This window comes from Podarcis pityusensis (assembly GCF_964106645.2).
Source record: "Podarcis pityusensis genome assembly, chromosome: 4".
NCBI classification, from domain to species: Eukaryota; Metazoa; Chordata; class Lepidosauria; order Squamata; family Lacertidae; genus Podarcis; species Podarcis pityusensis.
Window position 1 is genome coordinate 41,640,961 of NC_138027.1, and position 19,951 is coordinate 41,660,911.

The 19,951-nt window shown below is 42.4% G+C and overlaps 1 protein-coding gene across 2 annotated transcripts in view; it reads left to right on the top strand.

Annotated features, from left to right (window-relative positions):
- The first annotated feature begins 521 nt into the window (after positions 1 to 521).
- The window catches only part of IGSF3 (immunoglobulin superfamily member 3), a 120,213-nt gene continuing 100,783 nt past the window's right edge, over positions 522 to 19,951 (top strand). The window contains exons 1-2 of one of the 2 annotated variants that reach the window (XM_081001494.1): positions 522 to 959; positions 1,618 to 2,414. In XM_081001494.1, coding sequence (XP_080857620.1) covers positions 2,333 to 2,414 — 82 coding nt within the window. In that variant the 5' untranslated portion in view covers positions 522 to 959; positions 1,618 to 2,332. The remainder of the gene's footprint in view (positions 960 to 1,617; positions 2,415 to 19,951) is intronic. The other variant, XM_081001495.1, reaches the window with a different exon arrangement.

The window sequence follows — 19,951 nt, forward strand, 5'->3', positions numbered from 1 at the left end:
TCCTTCCAGTAGCACCTTTAAGACCAACTAAGTTAGTTCTTGGTATGAGCTTTCGTGTGCAAGCACACTTCTTCAGATACTTCAGATGTATCTGAAGAAGTGTGCTTGCACACGAAAGCTCATACCAAGAACTAACTTAGTTGGTCTTAAAGGTGCTACTGGAAGGATTTTTTTATTTTGACTATGGCAGACCAACACGGCTACCTATCTGTAACTAATTCTAAAACTGTAAATTTTCAGTTCAAAGCATCCCAGAAGGGACAAGCCCTATAACCTAATGGTGTGTGTGTTTTAATGATTATGCATACTATATTGGGGTTCTTGAAATGGTCCTGTTAGGACTAATTCTTAAGCGACAACACAAGAAGCAGCACTAGAGGGAAAAGGTGCCAACCCGGCCTTCTACCGGTCTAGCCTGACATACGTGCAGTGATTGCTTTTACTGGCCCGCAATGGTTAATGATTGAAAGGGAGGCTTATCCTTCTCTCCCGCCCTGCTCTATACCTCGCTGCCAGCTGGAAGCAAAAGCTCACAACAGCCTGGGGTGAAATATGATCCCATTCCAGGTTCCGCGGCGCACTCCCCAAGCCTCCTTCGCTTCTGGGCCATTGTAGAGAGAAAGAGAGAGAAGCGCGCGCGCACTCTTTTCCCTGCCCCGTTTCTTTTCTCTCTCGCACCGGCCAGCGCCCGCCTGGAGCTGAAGGTGAGCCGGGAAAGAAGCGGGGAGGGACGCGGCGAGGGAACGAGGCAGCGAGGGGAGGACGACGAGTCCGACGAGGAGGGACGCAGGGGGGAGAAGGCGGAGCTTCCCGGCCGGGAGGAAGCGCTTGGCACCCCCTGCAGCAGCAGCAGCAGCAGCAGCTTCTGAGCAGAGAATGAAGCCCGAGCGGAGACGCCGAAGGAGAGGCGGCGGCGGCAGCAGCGGCGGCGGGCTGAGGGAAGCAACCAGAGCGGCCAGGTAGGCGCCTTGCGGGGTGGAGAGCAAAGCTGAGGCGAGCGGCGAGTAGCCATACCAGGGAAAGAGTCCGAGGGGATGCCGGTGTCGCCGCGGCACGTGGAGCCGAGCAAGCCGGGCAAGGGAGTGGCTAGGGTGGGTCGGCGGCAGGAAGAGCGCGCGGGTGGAGGGAGACCCCCTTGAGGAGCGCGCCCTGGTCTCCCGGACCCGCTGGGCGCGCGAGGCGCTTGTCTTCGAGGGGTGTTTGTGGCGCGCGGAAAGTGGGCTACGCTTCGCTTTATGACCGGAGGGCGGGGAAAGGGGAGAGAAAGAGAGCGCCTAAGCTCCGGGCCGTTGCCTGTCGCCGGTCTCCCTTCTCGAGGGCGCCCTGCTCCAGCCTTTCCTCCAGTTTGGGGAAAGGGGAGTCGGCCGTCTTGCGCGCGAGGCTGAAACAATAGCGGGCTGGTCTCCTTCCCCGCGCGCAGATGGGGGTCTTAGAGGGGCGCGGGGCGGGAACTGGTGCTCGGTCTGCCCCCACTTCTTCCCGCCCCTTCGTCTCTGTATGTACCCCCCCCCCCACACACACACAAACCGCGCGTGTTTGGAGAGGCAGTTAGCAGCAAGGAGCAACAATTTATGCCTTGGCTTTATAAGTTTCCCTGCCTCTTTTTTTCTTTTCTAGGGAGGAGCAGACCTGAGCTGTAGGCACCCGAGCGAGCGAGCCGAACTGAGCGCGAGCAGCTGCTGAACGGGGCCATCCCAGCTCGGGTTGCTGATCTGCCCCATCCTTACAGTTCAGCAAGCCGAAGAGACGAAGCCCCTCCCGAACTGTCGATGCAGTCCGTGCAAGAGGACGATCTCAGCCTCGCTTTCCCTCTCGTCTAGGAAAACTAGCAAGAGACACCTACAAAACTGGTTCGGATGTGGGCAGACCTGACCCTTTGGGCTCTTTTTTGTGCACGTGAAGAGCTTGCAAAATAGCCCAGGTTGTTAATCCTTGGACACATAGCCACTTCTTGAGCCGAGAGACGGATCTTCCTGCACCCTTCTCTTTCCGGAGACGGTTGATCAAGCAAGGAACTGTGTACAGTACTTCTTTACTGTGCTGTGGGAGACGCAGTAGGAGAAATCAAAGTAGATGCTGCAAAACACAATGCGTTGGAAAAGCAACGGTGTCAGTTTGGAATAATCATTTAGCATCTGAAGAAACATTCACGCCTCCCACTAAGCTTGTCCTTCACTTTGTCTTTTTAGTATTATTCCTTCCCCCTGCTGGTTATCTTCCCTACCCCCTCCCCGTTGTGTTTCGACTCTACCAAAACACTCTTTTCTGGAAATATAAACCAGGTGGCAGTTGACAGCTGAAGATAAAAGAATAAGCAAGAGGTGAACTGGGAATGAGAGTGATGCCCTTTTATCTTCCCTCTTCTACAAAGATGAGGTGCTTTCTGCTGGAGCTGACATCTCTTCTGCTACTGGGTAAGAGGCTTCCATTCTCTGTCAACAGTCCCTGGCAAGTTTTTAACTCACCATTAGCCCAGCCCCCCCCCCCCCCCAATCTAGCAGTGCTTTCTTATAGCAAGTCTGCCTTTTATCATAGTCTTCTGGGCAGTTCCACCATGTGTTTCCCTCCAAAAGCAGAGTTATTGTTGTTGCAACTTAAAGACAGGGGACTTCTCATCATGAACTCGCTTAATTTATATTGTCATTTCTAGCCCTTTTTCTGTTGTACTTTAAATAGAATTGTGTCTGGTTTTGGGATGCCACATGCAGAATTCAGTCAGCAGGGCTTTCATGCCGAAGGACGTATTTGAGTTTTGAGGACAAGCACGGAGCCAGCGGGCAACAGAAGACGTGAGGTTGCCAGTTGGTTAATGTATGTTTTGCAAGGAAAGCAACACGGTGGTACCGCAAAGACTTAACAGGTTGATTGTGGCATGTGCCATAAGCTTGGGTGGACTAGGAGTGCAATGCTACTCCCCCTATGTTGATGACTGGAGGGGGCAGCATTAAGATGGCCAATTGGTGCCTCCTGGCCTCTGCCAGAGAAGAGTAGTACTGCTAGTGGGGCCCCAGTTGGTGGAGAATTATAAGCCCAGTTTTCCAGATAATGTACCCTGTGGATCCCCTGGAGGTACCAGTCAGCTATATCAGCCTAGAGCTGACATAGAGAATATGTCTAAACCTTCCGCACCCCTCCTGTGCCAACCAGCATGAGCCAGCAGGACCTGGGATGTGATGGTGGGCCTGCTGTTGTGCACCCCTGACCCCAGAATAGCTCTGCCTGTGCATGAAGTGGGCTCTAGTCCACAAAAACATACGCTACAATAATTCTATTGATGTCTAAAGCACCACAAGCCTTCTAGGCTTTTAAAAGTAAAACAACAAAGATAGCTGCCCTCTGGGAATTCCCACCCCCCCCAACAGTAGAAGTAGTGATTTGGCTAAATTCCAACTCTGGGAACAAGGGACGCTCTCGGTACAATATACTTCGCTGTCTGCTATCAAGTGATTTGTTGCAATGCTTGCCTGTGTTCTTAAACAGCTGCTGTTCATATCCCAGAAGTGACTATGGGTAGATGAAGCGAAACTGTATGTAGTTCCGTAAAGTGCATTGTGATTTTTCTGGATGAGAGATGCTACAACGCTGTAATTGTTATTGTACACGTTTAAGAGGGACTGAATGCAAGGCAGTGAAAGAATCCCATGTGTCTCCGGCGAGGTTCACATGGTTAGTCTGGCAATTATACAGTTTGTTTATTGAATAAAACCAGGGATAGGGAAAATGCAGCAGAATACATGGCTGGAATGGGGTGTGTGGTTGATGAAGATGAGCAAAAATGTTTGTGCTTTGTTGATAAGATCTCTTTCCCCACCCCCACTATCCACTATGACTTTTTAAAAAGGCAGTTCTGAATACTTGAAGGAAAATGAGCCAAGCAGCTAGTATGGCTTTTATACTATTGGTTTTAAAACAGCCATGCAGTTAGTCACTTGCTTGTTTATCAGTAGTGAGTAGCTTTCCAGACCTGCTACTCAGACCTGTGACATAAGGATACATTCAGGTGGGTCTGCTGGTGTTTTGTGAATAAATCTTGTGCTTATTTTCAATGCTGATTTTTTATTTAAAAATCAGTCTTCTGAGCAAGACGCCTTTGCAAAACTGTTCTGTTTTATCTGCAACTCCTTCGACCTTATTTACTAACATGAAAGTTTTTGGGGAACCCTTAACGCTCCAGCAATATGCATGTTTGCTTGGAGGTAAGCCCCACTGAAATCGGTGAGACTTGCTCCCATGTAACTGGTGCGTACGGTTGCAGCCTAAGGCATAATCTGTCAAGTGATTCTATTGTTTTCTGATAGCTGACATGGATGAACTGGAATTGCTTATTCAGTAAACATGACTAGCTTGAGCACTAAATCCCTTTGGCTTAAGGACAATATCATTGTGAGTAACGTATTCCTAATATGGTGTGAATGCTTCCCTGATCTCCTTTTAATGTCAGTGTCCCAGCCCAACAGTAGAGGGCTCTGTGTTACTAGAGGAGCTGTCTTCTATGGTGATATAGAAGCAAGGATCTGACAACGGAGTTTTCAAATAATTTAAACGTTGGCCCCAGTGTCCTGGTTCAGTGCCAACCTCTTAACTGTCTTTCTCTGACAGCTTCAGTAAAAAAACAACAAGCCACTCTGCAAAGCTCCCGTTCTTACAACTTTTATCTCAACCAGTGCAGCTGTATCTTGTATTTTTTGTTCAAATGTCAAAATTCCTGTCTCGTCTCCACCCTTGACGAAAATAATGAATGCTGCTGGTGGTCTATGTGGGGTAGATTTGAAACACACAAGGCTGTTTCTGTTTCTTCAGGCACTTTTGCTAGGTATGCTAAACTGATGTTTTAAACACACAACAGATCTGGCGATGCCTTGAAGGTCTTGCGATACTTGGAGGCTCTGTGCTACATGGAAGTTTTTCGGGGGATGGAGTGCATCCGTAGGCTAAACTTGATTTGCTTCTCCAAAGAGAGGCGGGTAACGTGAAGTCAAAAGCTTTTATCTTGTTCTATAACTTGAATTTTCTAACTGAACGGTTTAGAAAGCCCTTTTTTGTTGAAGGCGCTCATCGTGTGGCTCGGAACTTGCAGCAACTTAAGACGTCAGATCTCGGTGTAGTTCGTGTTTCTTTTACCGTTTCATTTAGCATTTTAGAATGGCAGGAAAGGAAGAAATTGGGAATTTTAAGAGGGACGGAGGATGAAACGCAACTCTGGTGTAACCATGGGAGAAGTCAGGAGGGGGGAAATGCCCTGCAGAGCCATGGATTGAAAAGTCTCATCTGGCATGTGGGTGTCGTACAGAGGGTACTGCTGAGTTTCTTTTCCTTGCACAGCAGTGCTTCAGTTACAAGGCTTTGAGCAAGTGGCATTTCATCATGCTGAGTATATAATGGGGCGAAATAGGGTAAAGTATTGTAAATAACCCTTGCGCAGTAATGAGACTGCTAATGCCTCTGTCAGGCGCTGCTGGGCCTGTGTGTACTTCCGAGATTTACTTGCTTCCTCCAAAGATGCAAAGTCTGATACCAATATCAGCAGTGTAATATATAGGAAACAAAACATAATAGGCTTAGAGAAAGTTATGGAACTCATTTTCCCCTGGCTGGTTTATGAATAGTTTCCCTCTTTCTTTCATAATAGCTAGACTCCCACCAGTGACTGAACACCGAAGGACTGTAAATTGTGTGCTGTGAACAAAAGGGATTCTCTGAATTTCTATGTAAGCTCTTCTTCTGTTCCCTCTGTGTTCGCTTGCATTATAACGGTTAATTTGTTTTGCGGTTGTTGTTTTTAAAGTAGGCATAAAATAGGATGGGTGTGTTAATAGCTGCTTAACTGCCCCTTGACACACGTTGTGGTCCAGTGGATGCTGGTGGACTTGGAATTTAGACTTCTGGATTTAAATGCCATTCCAGCCATGAGCAAATTGCTATTGTAGAATGGAGACAGGACACTACCTTACGCTGAGTCAGGCCATTAATCCACTGCCTAAGAAGCTGAGACAACAGGACGCCCATAGTGGGTCTTCTTTTTATTTAAATTTGTAAGAAAGTTTTTTTTTAAAAAAAAGCAGCTGACTGGCAGGATCTAGATCAGGGCTGTGGCATGGGGAGGTGTGGAAAGTTTTTTAGGACTCTGATTTATATTCAAGTTTTATTCAGAGATGATCCATTGAAATTAATCAAGCTAAGTTAGACATTGGCATTTTATTAAAAAAAATATGAGTGTACGCTGAGTAAAAGTTGAATGCAATTCTTTTCCACTCATGTCACGTTCCCAGTGAAAACTGTTCCCTCCAGTTGTTGTTTTGCCCATTAGAGAATACTTGGCATGCACAGGGACCGTGTATGTAGGTTTCTCTTAAAGGTGCAAATAGCAGGTGGGGGGATTTTTAAAATTGGGAAAATAGCATCCCCTAGGGAGCTCTTTGCCATTATTTATAAAGTTACTTAAGATGCCATAATAGATCCCTCTTGTTGTTTATGGTCTGGCCCTCACACAAAAGACACATTTCTAGCCTTGTTGCATGTAATCCTTTAATTAGGGACACAATTGTTTGAGCCAATACACTGTTGGCCTTCCCTTAATGAAATTAATTACTTCATAAGGATCTTTTGAGACTGAGCACTCTGTGGCACTAAAACTATTGGTCATAATAATTCTGAAAGGCAGGGAATTGTTTAACTCAGTGTTTTGTGAAATATGAGAATCTTCACATCAATTGACTTTCGTTAACAGAGCTACTCAAACAAGGCAGACATACACTTCAGTACGTCAGCACTACACTTTGATTTCATCTAGGCCAGACTCTTGATATTTTATGTTTCTTGCTATGTGCACGAGACCATAGCCCATGAAAAGCACATAACTCTTCAGTGGGCCCTAACCTGTTCTAAAATGGCACTGGCAGCAAGCAGTGATAGTCCACTTTTCTCTGTATAAGAGGGTGCAACGAAGAAACACTGAGAGATATTTCTGCTTCCAGTGCAAGATTCCCCTCTGCATTTCTGCCAGTGCCTTAATCTAGAAAACCAGACTATAAACCCAGTTAAACTTTTCTGTATGCATAAACATACTTTATCTATATGCTGGCGAGGTTGTGGGGGCAGAGGCAGCTATAGGCACTTGTGGTGGACATGCCCAAAGGTGGCAGATTTGAGGGCGCAGGTGTTCAATGAGATAAGTAAAATCACTCTTCAGCATATCGGAGTCTTCAGAGCTTGCATTACTCAATCTGTATTTAAATGAGAATTAAGACTTGGTGGATAAACCACTAATTGGATTTCTCTTAATGGCAGCATGTATGATTGTAGCCACATTCTGGAAGGACTTAAAAGGTGAGCACTTGTTACAAGAGAGTATGGCGTATTGCCATGACTGAAAAATTGATGGACAAATTGAGACTATCAAGAGGGACAAAGAACAAGTACACCTTTTCAGGAGAATGGTGGAGCTTTATTTTGTTCACAAGTGCCCCGGAAACCGAAGCCCAATATCAAAGATTTAAACAAACGTGTGGATCATGTAATAGGAACGTGTTTTACAGATGTATGCTTTTGTAAGGTGTGTTGTATGGATGGAAATACAGGTTTTCATAATGTATTTTCGGGGTCTGTGGGAAATTTTCATTGGTTTTGTTGGATATGGGTTATCTTTGTTTATGTGATTTTCTGCAAATAATACAAATCAAAGTAATTAAATCAAAGTAAAACCAGACTTGAGTCTTAGCACCACTAACTAGGAAGTCATAGCATTTGTCCTGGAACCCCTCTAACTGGGTTTGTTAACTCAGTGCTGAAAAAACGCACTTTGTGTGTATACAAACATTTTTGCTAGATATTTTCCAAGACAAAGCATTAAATTTTGGTTCTGGAGCCTTAGTGGTGAGCTTTGATCTTGTTATAGAGATCATTGAAATAATACATTTGTTCTAAACTGGAAGAGTGTAAGTAGGAAGACTTCTGTGAGGTGTCTTGCTTTCTGTGAGACTACTCTTTAACTTTATTAATTTGTTTCTAGGCCAACAACAAATTATGAGGAATGGCTAAGGGAGCTGGGCATGTTTAGCCTGGAGAAGAGGAGGTTAAGGGGTGATATGATAGCCATGTTCAAATATATAAAAGGATGTCACATAGAGGAGGGAGAAAGGTTGTTTTCTGCTGCTCCAGAGAAGCAGACACGGAGCAATGGATCCAAACTACAAGAAAGAAGATTCCACCTAAACGTTAGGAAGAACTTCCTGACAGTAAGAGCTGTTCGACAGTGGAATTTGCTGCCAAGGAGTGTGGTGGAGTCTCCTTCTTTGGAGGTCTTTAAGCAGAGGCTTGACAACCATATGTCAGGAGTGTTCTGATGGTGTTTCCTGCTTGGCAGGGGGTTGGACTCGATGGCCCTTGTGGTCTCTTCCAACTCTATGATTCTATGATTCTATTCTATGAAATTTGTTTGATGGCCAACAACAAATCACAGATTAATTCTGGAGATTTCAATTTTTGTGTCTTTCCTACTTTATTTCAGTGATATGTTTAGCAGTCATGTTGTAGTAATTCTCAGTTATTTCAGTAAGTCTACTGGATGACTGGATCTAACTCATAGAGAAGTATTGGGCTAGGAGTCAGTATAGAAAATAGAGCCTCTGTTCAGTACCTGAGAAGCTGATGAATTCTTAGAACTAAGAAGGCTCTGAAGCATAAGTTTCAGAAAAGGGGTTTTGTTTTTACTGCTGTTGCTTCTGCTGCAAAGTAAACTGCAAGGTCTATACAAACAGTTGCCTGGGAAGGGTAGAACACAAAGTTACTCAGCCTAACAATAAGTTAATGAAGCATAAATTCTGACATGCCTTCTGAGGTGCAATGCAAACTCCGATGTTACCAATTTCTAGACTGCAGATCTTTTTCTCCTGCTTCTTGTGCCAAACGTTTGCATTCTCTGGTAGGAGGATAAACTTCCCAGATACCACTGATTGACCTGCCTGTGTCTATCAAGGGCATATAGGGCCTCAAGCCATTGTCTGACATGAATTGCAATAGTATGACTGTCTTTGTCTTTTAAATGGCTAGATACCCTTTTGTAACCTGGTGTGTATATGGAATCCATATTTGTATTTGCATCCATTTCCTCTTTCTCCATACAGTGCTCTTAGATACTTGCTGGATAACTGTTCTGGAAAAGTTTTTATTAGCTGTTGGTTATCTGATGTAGGGAAGCAGAATAGTTTGTTTCCCCAGGCAAACTTGAGATTTCTCCATTCTTAAGGGGAATGGAAAGTTTAAAAAACGCTTTTCATCTTTCCTGAACATGTATCTGCTATCACATCTGGCCTAACTCTGGCAAAATATTCTGCCCTCATCAATCAAGAATAAGGGTCTTTCAGATAAATGCCACTGGGAAGTTTGTTAGGATTCCATGGACTACATTTTTGTCTGTCTAGTAACTGCAGTGGTACCTCCGTCTAAGAACAGTCCTGTTAACGAACAATTCGGGCAATGCACTCAGCAAAACCGGAAGTAGGTGTTCTGGATAGCGAACTTTGCCCTGGAAGACAAATGGAAGCCGACCGGTGGAAGGGCACTGGCAGCGGGAGGCCTCATTGGGGAAAGCGTGCCTTGGTTTAAGAACGCTTTCAGTGCAAGAACTGATTTCCAGAATGAATTAAGCTCATAAACAGAGGTACCACTGTATTCAGGTTTACAGTTATGTAATGGCATAGTATTTTTTTAAAGAGGTCTGGCATCTTTTCCTGCCACACAAGACCTCCAATATGTGTACAGTGGTACCTCGGGTTACATACGCTTCAGGTTACATACGCTTCAGGTTACAGACTCTGTTAACTCAGAAATTGTGCTTCAGGTTAAGAACTTTGCTTCAGGATGAGAACAGAAATCGTGCTCCGGCAGCGCAGCAGCAGGAGGCCCCATTAGCTAAAGTGGTGCTTCAGGTTAAGTATGGACCTCCGGAACGAATTAAGTACTTAACCCGAGGTACCACTGTACTGAGCAAAACTGTACAGTGAATAAGGAGGTGGCAACAAGTCCCAGTAATACACATGCTTAGCTCCGTTATTCGCTGTATTGTAGTTTTGCAATCGCAGGTCTTACTTGGAGGCTGGATGTGAGTGGACACTAGAGGCAAGAAAAGGGAGCTGTGGCTGAATCCAGGCAAACAGAAGATTTGTTAACCTTGCAATCAAATAGAATTATCCAGGCAAGATAATGATGGAGGTTGGATCTTGTGAACTAAACGGAATCAAAATCGGAGAAGTGTCAAGGTAGCACAAAGAGTTTAAGATGAAGCCTGGGCCTTTCTCTTGTGTGAGAGACTGTGGTTGACAAGTGTGGTCAGGAGAGGAAACACGAAGCCGAGGTGCAAGTAAGCATAGAAAAAAGATCTGCAAACCGTGGTGCCCCATTATGTCCTTCAGAAATTGACCAAAGCTGACAGGAAATAAGTAGCCTGGATTACTCCTAAGGTGGAATATGCTACCAACTTGTCTGTCCTCTCAGGGCTGATAATTTATCCACTAATTAAGACTTCATCTGAGCAGCTGAGGCACTAGTAGTTTGAACAGCTGTTGCTAGTCCTATTGCAGCATTGGTGTCAATGACATTCTGCGTAGGTTTGTTCATGCATATTCTTCTGTGTTAAACAAGCCTTTAACTTGCTTTTGTGTGCTTCAGGAGCATAAAAAGGAGTTAAATCCTTAGTAATGTATAAGTAATGTATAGAGGTGTGTGTGAAAAACTGAAGGTTTTCTTAGAGGATTAGGCCTGGTTCACATGTTATGCTTAGCCAAACTACAGCTTAACATGAATGTGCAAATGTGTGGACTTCCAGAGATTGTTCTGCTGTTGAGCTGAACCAAGCCATGGTTTGGCTTAACAAATTGTCTGAATGCAGGCTCATGGTTTAGCTCTCCCTGACAAATCAAAAGCTGTACACCATAGGACAAACCTTGGTTGCAGCTTGTGGTTAGTCTTCAGAGAACTATGATTTTTGGTTTGAATGACATATTAAGCCAAACCATGGTTTAGTGAAACAGCAGAATGACTGGGGAGGAGCAAAGTGGCCGTGATCTATTCTTCTGGAGCCTGCACACATACACAAAGCCATGGTTTGGCTTAGTGTGAAGTGCAAACCAAGCCATTGTGTACCCTGAAAAGCTTCCTCTGTGAAGTACTTGGTACAATGCAAGCAAAGAGATACCTGTCCTAAGGACTACTCTCTTCTTGGTTTAAAACAGGACAAATTGCATTTCCAAGATTGGAAAGAATTGTTCAGCTTGTATATGCAGTAGTATGCATTAAAATGTAGAAGGAGGAAGAATAAACAAAAGGCAGCATAAGTTTGTGAGTGCTTTCCACGTAATGTGCTTCTCTGATTATATATAGACATATATTCATATTGTAAATATTAGAAGAGTGGCTGCTTTAACTGAGGCATGTATCAGTGAGACCATTGCACTAAACTGCCAAAAGCTCACTCTAGCTGCTATAGGTAAAATTTGCCTTGATTTGCGATGGTAGGGTAGCAAGAGACTCTGGACTACTATAACAGTTTGCTACTGTTCTTGTAATCTATTTCTGCCTAATGATGCTCTCTTATTCTACAGCACTATGTGGGTGGAAAGTGCTCATACTTCTGTTCATTCCTGCAGAGCTTGCTCCTGTTTCCTCCTACTGCCACCATTCCTCTTCTCTGTTTCTACTCCTACTTGCATCTTGTGTATATCCTACACAGACCTGCATCAGATACTGCAAATACATTCCCAATATTTTTGGGAGGAAAAAGCACAAAATGCGTTTGCATAGAACTATAAAGTTGGGAAACATACACATGGACTATCTAGTCCCTATGGCTTGCATTAAGGCAGGTTGTCCTATACTTAATATGCACACAACTGATGTCATCCTATCTCTGAGGGTAAACCTATATTATCATGTTTTGAAAAAAGGGCCACATATTCACAATCTGAAACCCAAACTGCAATATATCAAATGCCCAGATCAGCTGTGGCTTGGGAACTGTTGTATGTGCACATCAGTAACTATAATTAACTCAGGTTGTTGACAAAGATGTAGGTTGATGGAGGGATATATATTCTACTGGTATGAATTTGATTTGATGTCATCGAAGGGGAAAGTGAGCCCAGGATAACCAACCATGTAAATGGGTCCTACCTTTAGTACAGCTCCTAGCTCACTGTTGAAACTGTAGTAGTAGGAAAATGTATTTTTATTTTTTTGCCAAAAAAATAGAGGCGCAGTCCTTATGATTCATGTCAGAATAGGTCTACAAAAGCAAAATTATAAAAACTAGCGGCACAAAACTACTAACAGTTAATCTGTGTCATCACTTAAGATGGGACAATGTTGAACTGAGAAATGAAGGCCGATGGATCTCCAGTCAAGCCAACAGTGATGGCTTGTGAGTTAATTTAAGTTTGCCCAAAGTACAGTGGAGAGATATTTAAGAAGTACATTTTATCACAGTCAAGGATATTCAGTGACAAACACCAGGGATGCACAGAGAGCAGTAGTGCTCAAATGGGGTAGAGAAGTAGAGGGAAGGAAGATTTATTTACTGAACTTGGAGTGAAAAACTTCTGGCTGCTGCTGTATCTCTGGGAATTTTTAGCCAATATGCTTCATAGAGGCAAAATGGCGGCTGTATACCAGTCAGCTTCCTACCAGTTGATGGAGTGGAAGAGCCAGCACATGGAGGTTCCCCTTTCAAATATTGACCTTTATGTGTAGATGTTGGCAGTTTGATGGAGAGGTGCACTTGCCCTTGGGACTGCTAACAAATACTGGCTTTGATTGTTGAAAATGCTGTGGAAAACTGAATATTGTGGCGCTGTGAAACATGTTTTCATGAAGAAATGTATGAACTGATGAACTGGCATTACCTCCATGCTGTCTTTGCTTCAATTCTCAGAAGAATCTTGGAACAAAGGTGAACACACTGAAGCATTTTGTTGCAAATGTTCTTGCCTTTACCATGTATATGAATTCCCAGCAGTGACAACATCAGGGACAAACAATATTAAGAAGAACATAAGAAGAACTCTTCTGAATCATACCAAAGTTCTCTCTGGTCTAACATCCTTTTTTCCTGCAGTTGTCACCAACATTTCTCTGGAATGCACACAAATGGATCGCGAAAGCAGTAACCCCCTATTTTTGCTCACATTATCTGGGCTGGTTCTGACATATTGCTCTGAAAATTGGAGGTTGCACATCATGGCTCATATCCATTTATAGTTTTCCTCCATGAATTAATTTGTCTAATCTCCTTTACTACTTTTGTGGCAGCAAATTCTATACACTAATTCCCTAAAATTAGTGCTGCAGAAGCACTGAAAAAAGGTTGGCAAGTTTTGAATGCACCTTGAGTGTTAATGTGCCTGAAAATATTTCAAGTATCTACTCTTGTTATCCCAGCTTTTCAAGAGGTGGTCATGCAGATGGGTGCTGTGCAGATAATCCTAAGAGAAGTTACAAAGAGAACTACAGCAGAAGTGATAAAAGTTGGATTTGTATTCAAAATGAGAGAGGGTTTTGGACATGCCTACACAGAATGCCATTGATTGCAGAGAAAAAGATGAGTCTGCGTGTTGTAATAAATTTTACAACAAGATTATTGTTGATGAACCAACAATTTCTGAGATTTACACCACAGTGCTAGATTACCTTTTGCTACCACCACAAGATCATTTTTACATAATGTGGCGTAGTGAAAGAAATGCTTGTGACATGATGAAATAAATTGCTGTGTTCACCCACCAAAGAATCATAGAATCATAGAGTTGGAAGAGACCACAAGGGCCATCGAGTCCAACCCCCTGCCAAGCAGGAAACACCATCAGAGCACTCCTGACATATGGTTGTCAAGCCTCTGCTTAAAGACCTCCAAAGAAGGAGACTCCACCACACTCCTTGGCAGCAAATTCCACTGTCGAACAGCTCTTACTGTCAGGAAGTTCTTCCTAATGTTTAGGTGGAATCTTCTTTCTTGTAGTTTGGATCCATTGCTCCGTGTCTGCTTCTCTGGAGCAGCAGAAAACAACTTTTCTCCCTCGTCTATGTGACATCCTTTTATATATTTGAACATGGCTATCATATCACCCCTTAACCTCCTCTTCTCCAGGCTAAACATGCCCAGCTCCCTTAGCCGTTCCTCATAAGGCATCGTTTCCAGGCCTTTGACCATTTTGGTTGCCCTCCTCTGGACACGTTCCAGTTTGTCAGTGTCCTTCTTGAACTGTGGTGCCCAGAACTGGACACAGTACTCCAGGTGAGGTCTGACCAGAGCAGAATACAGTGGCACTATTACTTCTCTTGATCTAGATACTATACTCCTATTGATGCAGCCCAGAATTGCATTGGCTTTTTTAGCTGCTGCGTCACACTGTTGGCTCATGTCAAGTTTGTGGTCAACCAAGACTCCTAGATCCTTTTCACATGTACTGCTCTCAAGCCAGGTGTCACCCATCTTGTATTTGTGCCTCTCATTTTTTTTGCCCAAGTGCAATACTTTACATTTCTCCCTGTTAAAATTCATCTTGTTTGTTTTGGCCCAGTTCTCTAATCTGTCAAGGTCGTTTTGAAGTGTGATCCTGTCCTCTGGGGTGTTAGCCACCCCTCCCAGTTTGGTGTCATCTGCAAATTTGATCAGGATGCCCTTGAGTCCATCATCCAAGTCGTTGATAAAGATGTTGAATAAGACCGGGCCCAAGACAGAACCCTGTGGCACCCCACTAGTCACTCTTCTCCAGGATGAAGAGGAACCATTGATGAGCACCCTTTGGGTTCGGTCAGTCAGCCAATTATCTGCAGTCAGCAAAAACTGTGTTCATTCAATGCAGGTGTAACACATACAAGGTGTGTGAGAATTAGGCTTCGGATTCCTGTAAAGTGGCATTGCAGCCCAACATATTGGAACATTTGTATTTACAAATGGAGAAGTACATTCATAATATATAATGAGAAAACATGAAATTCAAGATAAAGATACAGTGACTCAAAAATGAACAAAAAACCCAGAAAAGTTATGGATTCTAATTTCAGTTTTAATTTGTATATTGCTCTTCCACATCGCTGTACTCAAAGTTGGTTTACAACCTATCAACATGACATGGACAATATAACTAATGGTTTCATAAAGCCTTTCTAGCTGACAGCAGAGATTTCATCATTTCCCAGCATGGCTCTTATGCACAGAATCTTGGTAACTTACACCATTACAAGATGCTCCACAGAGAATGCGCTGAGCAAACTACATGATTATGAACAGACAAAGAAGAGCCATGCTACCCTGCATATCTTGTATGACTATTTGGGTTACTGAAACCAGGTTAACAGCATTATGCAAAGTTAAAAAGTAGTAAAAAAATTTTTAAAAGATGCAGTTGACCATGTTTCTGTTTTGAGAGTACCAGAACCCCAGTTTAGCCTCATGGTGACTCTTGAATTGTAGAGTTGGAAGGGACCACAAGGCTAATCTAGTCCAACCCCTGCAGTGCAGGAAATTTTCACCCAGTGTGGGGCTCGAACCCACGATCCTGAGGTTGAGGGTCTCATGCTCTACCAACTGAGCTATCTTGCAGCCTATACACTGTTGCTGACTAAGCAAAAAGAAAAGGTCTTTATTGTATTTTTCTTCATTTTTTAAAATTTTGCAGGGGGAGGGTTTCCATATTAAAAGCAGCACATTGAAAATATTCTTTTTAAATAATAGGGGGAAATGCAATACAGATTTAATTTTCCCGGTAAACAACTAGGTTACCAGGTTTAAAGATTTGAGTTATTAGGGTGCAGGGAAGGAGCTGTCAAGCACCTAGTGGGGATTTGCTCCCCTGTCAAGTATTAATTTCAGTACCTGGTTGAGACTGTGGTTCAGTATATGACTTTCATAGAATACTACTTCCTCTTGCATCTTAGGCCTTCCTATTAACACTTCCTCAAACTGTCATACAAATGGATCTGGAATAATCTGACAGTGATGCTAAATTTGGCTTTCTCCTCCATGGCCCTTGAGGTTAGCAAGGTTGGTGGTGATGCTCATAAGTTACCACGCAACAAGCTTGTAAGGCATAATAGCTACTTTAGAAATTCCATAGAGATGCTGCTAAAAGCATAGGGATGATACTGATGTAATAGATTTGAGCTTTGGAAATCCACTTGGAGGGGTTTCCACAACATTGCTTTTGGTTGCTGAAAACTAAATTTCTTATACATCCAAATAGCTGGATAGATGAATGATGTTATACAGTGTGAAATACATTCTGCAAGCTTAAATATTAAGGAAACATACCTCAGGCATGTGTATGTGTGTTGTGCTGGCATGTAGCCAGTTTTGTTTATTGTATGGTCTCTGTGTGTTTAAAATCACCTTCTCCAAAGGAGTCCTCTAAAGTTATGGAAGATGGGCAGTTGTCATTAATCCTGGAAGTCATTGTGGTAGGGACCACAGCCCACATTTCATGGATAAATCTTTCAGCTAGGCTCTTCAATGTAAGACTTGGGGAGAGAAAAATAATAATAATAATAAATATTTCTTTATTGCTTTAAGATACAGTACTACATTATCTCAGTCCTATGGGTAGTTTACAAACATTGGTTGTTGTTGTTTAAAAAAAGTTTTAAAAATAGCAGCCAAAATACAAACAGTACAGAACAGCATCTCGACACAAACGTAGCAACATAAAATCCATTGAAGCCTCCATAAGGACATGCTTTCATACCTGAATTCATGTATTTTTAGATTTATTTTTAGATTTTTTTATGTTGCTGCTTTGATTAGGGGACCATCCACATCACCTTCAAACAGCTGCATATGTTTATTATGAGGTGAGCAGCTTCATTTTAAAAATGTTCTTAGGCTTTTTCTTTTTGGGGGGGAAATTAAGACTTGGTTGCTTTTGGAAAAGACTGGAAGAGATAGAATTAATTTTCTCAATTGCTTTGGATATATCTATTGAGACAGTACTGTTGGATAACCTTTGCACTCTGCATCTCGTAACTGCAAACCTGTTGGGTATTTAAAAATTGCTCTGCTTTTGTTTAATGCTTGTTCTGGAGACTGGTGGTGGTTTGTAACAGGTTAAAACAATGCTCTGTTTATAGCCTTTTGGTGAGGCAAATGTGTGTCCCCTTTTAAAGAAGGTTCTTAAATTCTGTTTTTGTCTTGCTGTATCCCAGGTCTTGTTGTCTGACTTTGTGATTGTGCTCTGGTGAGTACCGTAATTTTCTCTGCAATTTTCTTACCAGTCTATACACTTGTGGCCCTTTGCTGCGATTCCTCTTAACAGTGTCTGTTAATCAGTGCTGTGCATCTTTTTCACTTTATTTGTTTGGAGTTGAACTTAAGCTACCAGTATTTTTTTTCAGTGCACCTCAAATGTGCTATTGCTGGGGAGCAGTGATGTGGGTTTCCTGGGAGAAAATTGAATTGGATTTTTTTTTACCTGTTCAAGTTAGTGTACTTTACACACAAAAACTTACAATTTGCATCAGAAAATTTTCTGATGTTCTAGAGAGCAAAATAATTTAGCACAATTGTTTTACTCACATTTTGTAAACAAAGCTAAAAGCCAAGCTTGCTGTGCCTAATATGTGTTTGAAATTGTCATCCATTTATTGTTAATGATGAACTTACAAAATGGGAAACATTCCATGGAGAAATTAAGTATTGGAAAATTTTTCCATTTGGGAAAGTTTCCGCTCTACATTGCCTCGGGGCAGCAAATGAATTGACTAGCTCTGAAATATATGAAGTTCTTGGTTCTCACTTACAAGCTATCGAGAAGGAAATATTTGGAGGAAGCATTACTTGAAAATTGCATATAAAACTGTTCGTGTTTTAGGAAATAACAAGCACCTCTTGCTTTTAGGGAGCAGAAAGGGTTTGTTGTTTCTTAGCTCCTGGTAGTTTAAACTTGGTGTGAGTGTAGTGTGGAGAATGAATACCTGCTTATAGCTAAATGGGTTAATTGTTAGAGGAGTAGGCACCATGGAATCTAACTATGATTTATTTATCCATTAAAAAATCCATAATGGGGGACAAATTTACCCACAAGATGGCTTTTCTACCATTACCGAACCTCCTCTGCAGGTGCTACAGGTATTCTGGGGTGTGCCACTTCAGATATGTTCAGGGGATTTGTGACAGATATTCATGACTTCATTGATTGGTGAGTTGATGTGGAAAGTGCTCTTTGAAGAAAGGAAACTTGAAAACAGTTGCCCTATCCTGTAGATGGTAGACATTTTATTGGAACTTGCAAGACTTGTTAAGTTCGAAGTAAGGAACAAGATGGGTTCACTTGTCCACTTGGGAAATTCCAGGTGACAAGACCACAGCAAAGAATCCAGTTTGGATTTCAGCCTCCTTGTTTAGTAGCTGTGTTTTAACACGCATTGGTAGCCCAGTGTTCAGTCTAACATCTCTATGGATGTTTGCAACAAGGAAGTACCTTTCTGTCTTGAATCATTCAAGTGTTTTTATTCATTAATAAATCCCACTTGAGTCCGTTATATTGGATACACTGAAATCAGATAAATAAAAATCCTCTCTTCTTGTTAGCTATGTAAGCCTTGCCTCCAGTTTCTAATCAGAAGGGACCAAATATGTAGAGGAGTAGAGGATGATCAAAGCTTCTGTGTTCTTGATATAACTAGGGAATTTAGACTGGAGCAGTCATCCTGTTGTTGTGGATAGTTTCTGCCTTTGTTTTGTGTGTGTGCTCTCCTTATCAATTAAAAACATATATCCTTGCTGTCAAGCGTATACTCAATCAGTGTTTTTCTTTTCTTTCAATTCAGTAAGCCTAACCTTGAGGGGTATGTCTGAAATATTGCAGAGGATTGGAACCAGCCTAATTAAGTTATGGCAAAATTCTGCTTTATGTTGACAGGAGCAGTTCAGAAATTGGTGTTTTTTTTTAGCTATAAAATAATGGTTGTTGGAGGCTGAGGCCATGTTTTGACCATCTCTCTGGTCCTCTGTTACATCTGCTATTTTTTATTTTCTGTAGATCCATAGGATAGGCTTCACAAACAAGCACTATATATACCATCCTTTTCAGCTTGATATAGAGATGACTTTACTTGTCTAACTGCAAAGGAGAGTGTCTGCCCCCCCCAGTTAGAATTAAAAAATAGCCATTTGTGAAAATCAATTGGGATTGTAGGAAGCTGCCTTATACAGAGTCAGATCATTGGTCCACGTTGCTCAGTATTGTCTCTGTTGACTAGCCAGTGGCTCTGTGATTTCAGACAGGAGTCTCTCCCAGTCCTTCCTGGAAATGCCAGAAATTGATCCTGAGACTTTCTGAATGCAAAACAGATGCTCTTGTCACGGAGCTACATCCCTTCCCCTAACTACAGGCAAACATGATTGGAAAAGGAACTGAACATGTCCAGAGCATGAGATAATAATAATAAAACTGAATTGAGACCTCTTCATTCAAGGAAAGAAAGTATCAAGTTTGTAGTAGTACCCAATGGTGCTACATATAGAAAACTCAACCTTGTACTTCAGCACTCGCCTGGTATAGGTCATAGCTGATAAGGAATTGCATGCAGGCAAGTGATTGGATGTTGCAAGAGCAACAGAACTCTCCATCCTTCCTCCACTATTTCCCAGGAGGATAGTAACTTTTGTGGACTTGTTTACAAAATATAGTCATATTTGATAAAAATAATAATAAAAAGAACACAAGGTAAGGACTTAATAATGGGTGTTATTTCAGCAGTTGCAGTGATGGACAGATCTAGCAGATGGAACTTGCCATAAAATTGTAGACTGAGCTGGAGGAATTGCAGTTCACATTTTAGGTTTGTAAGCTCCTTGTGGTAGGAACCTTTCATCTTGTATTCTGTTATGCATCATGCACACTGATGCTGCTGTATGTATTCCAAATAGCAGTAATTAAATCCTTAATAATCTGAGCAGGATTAAATG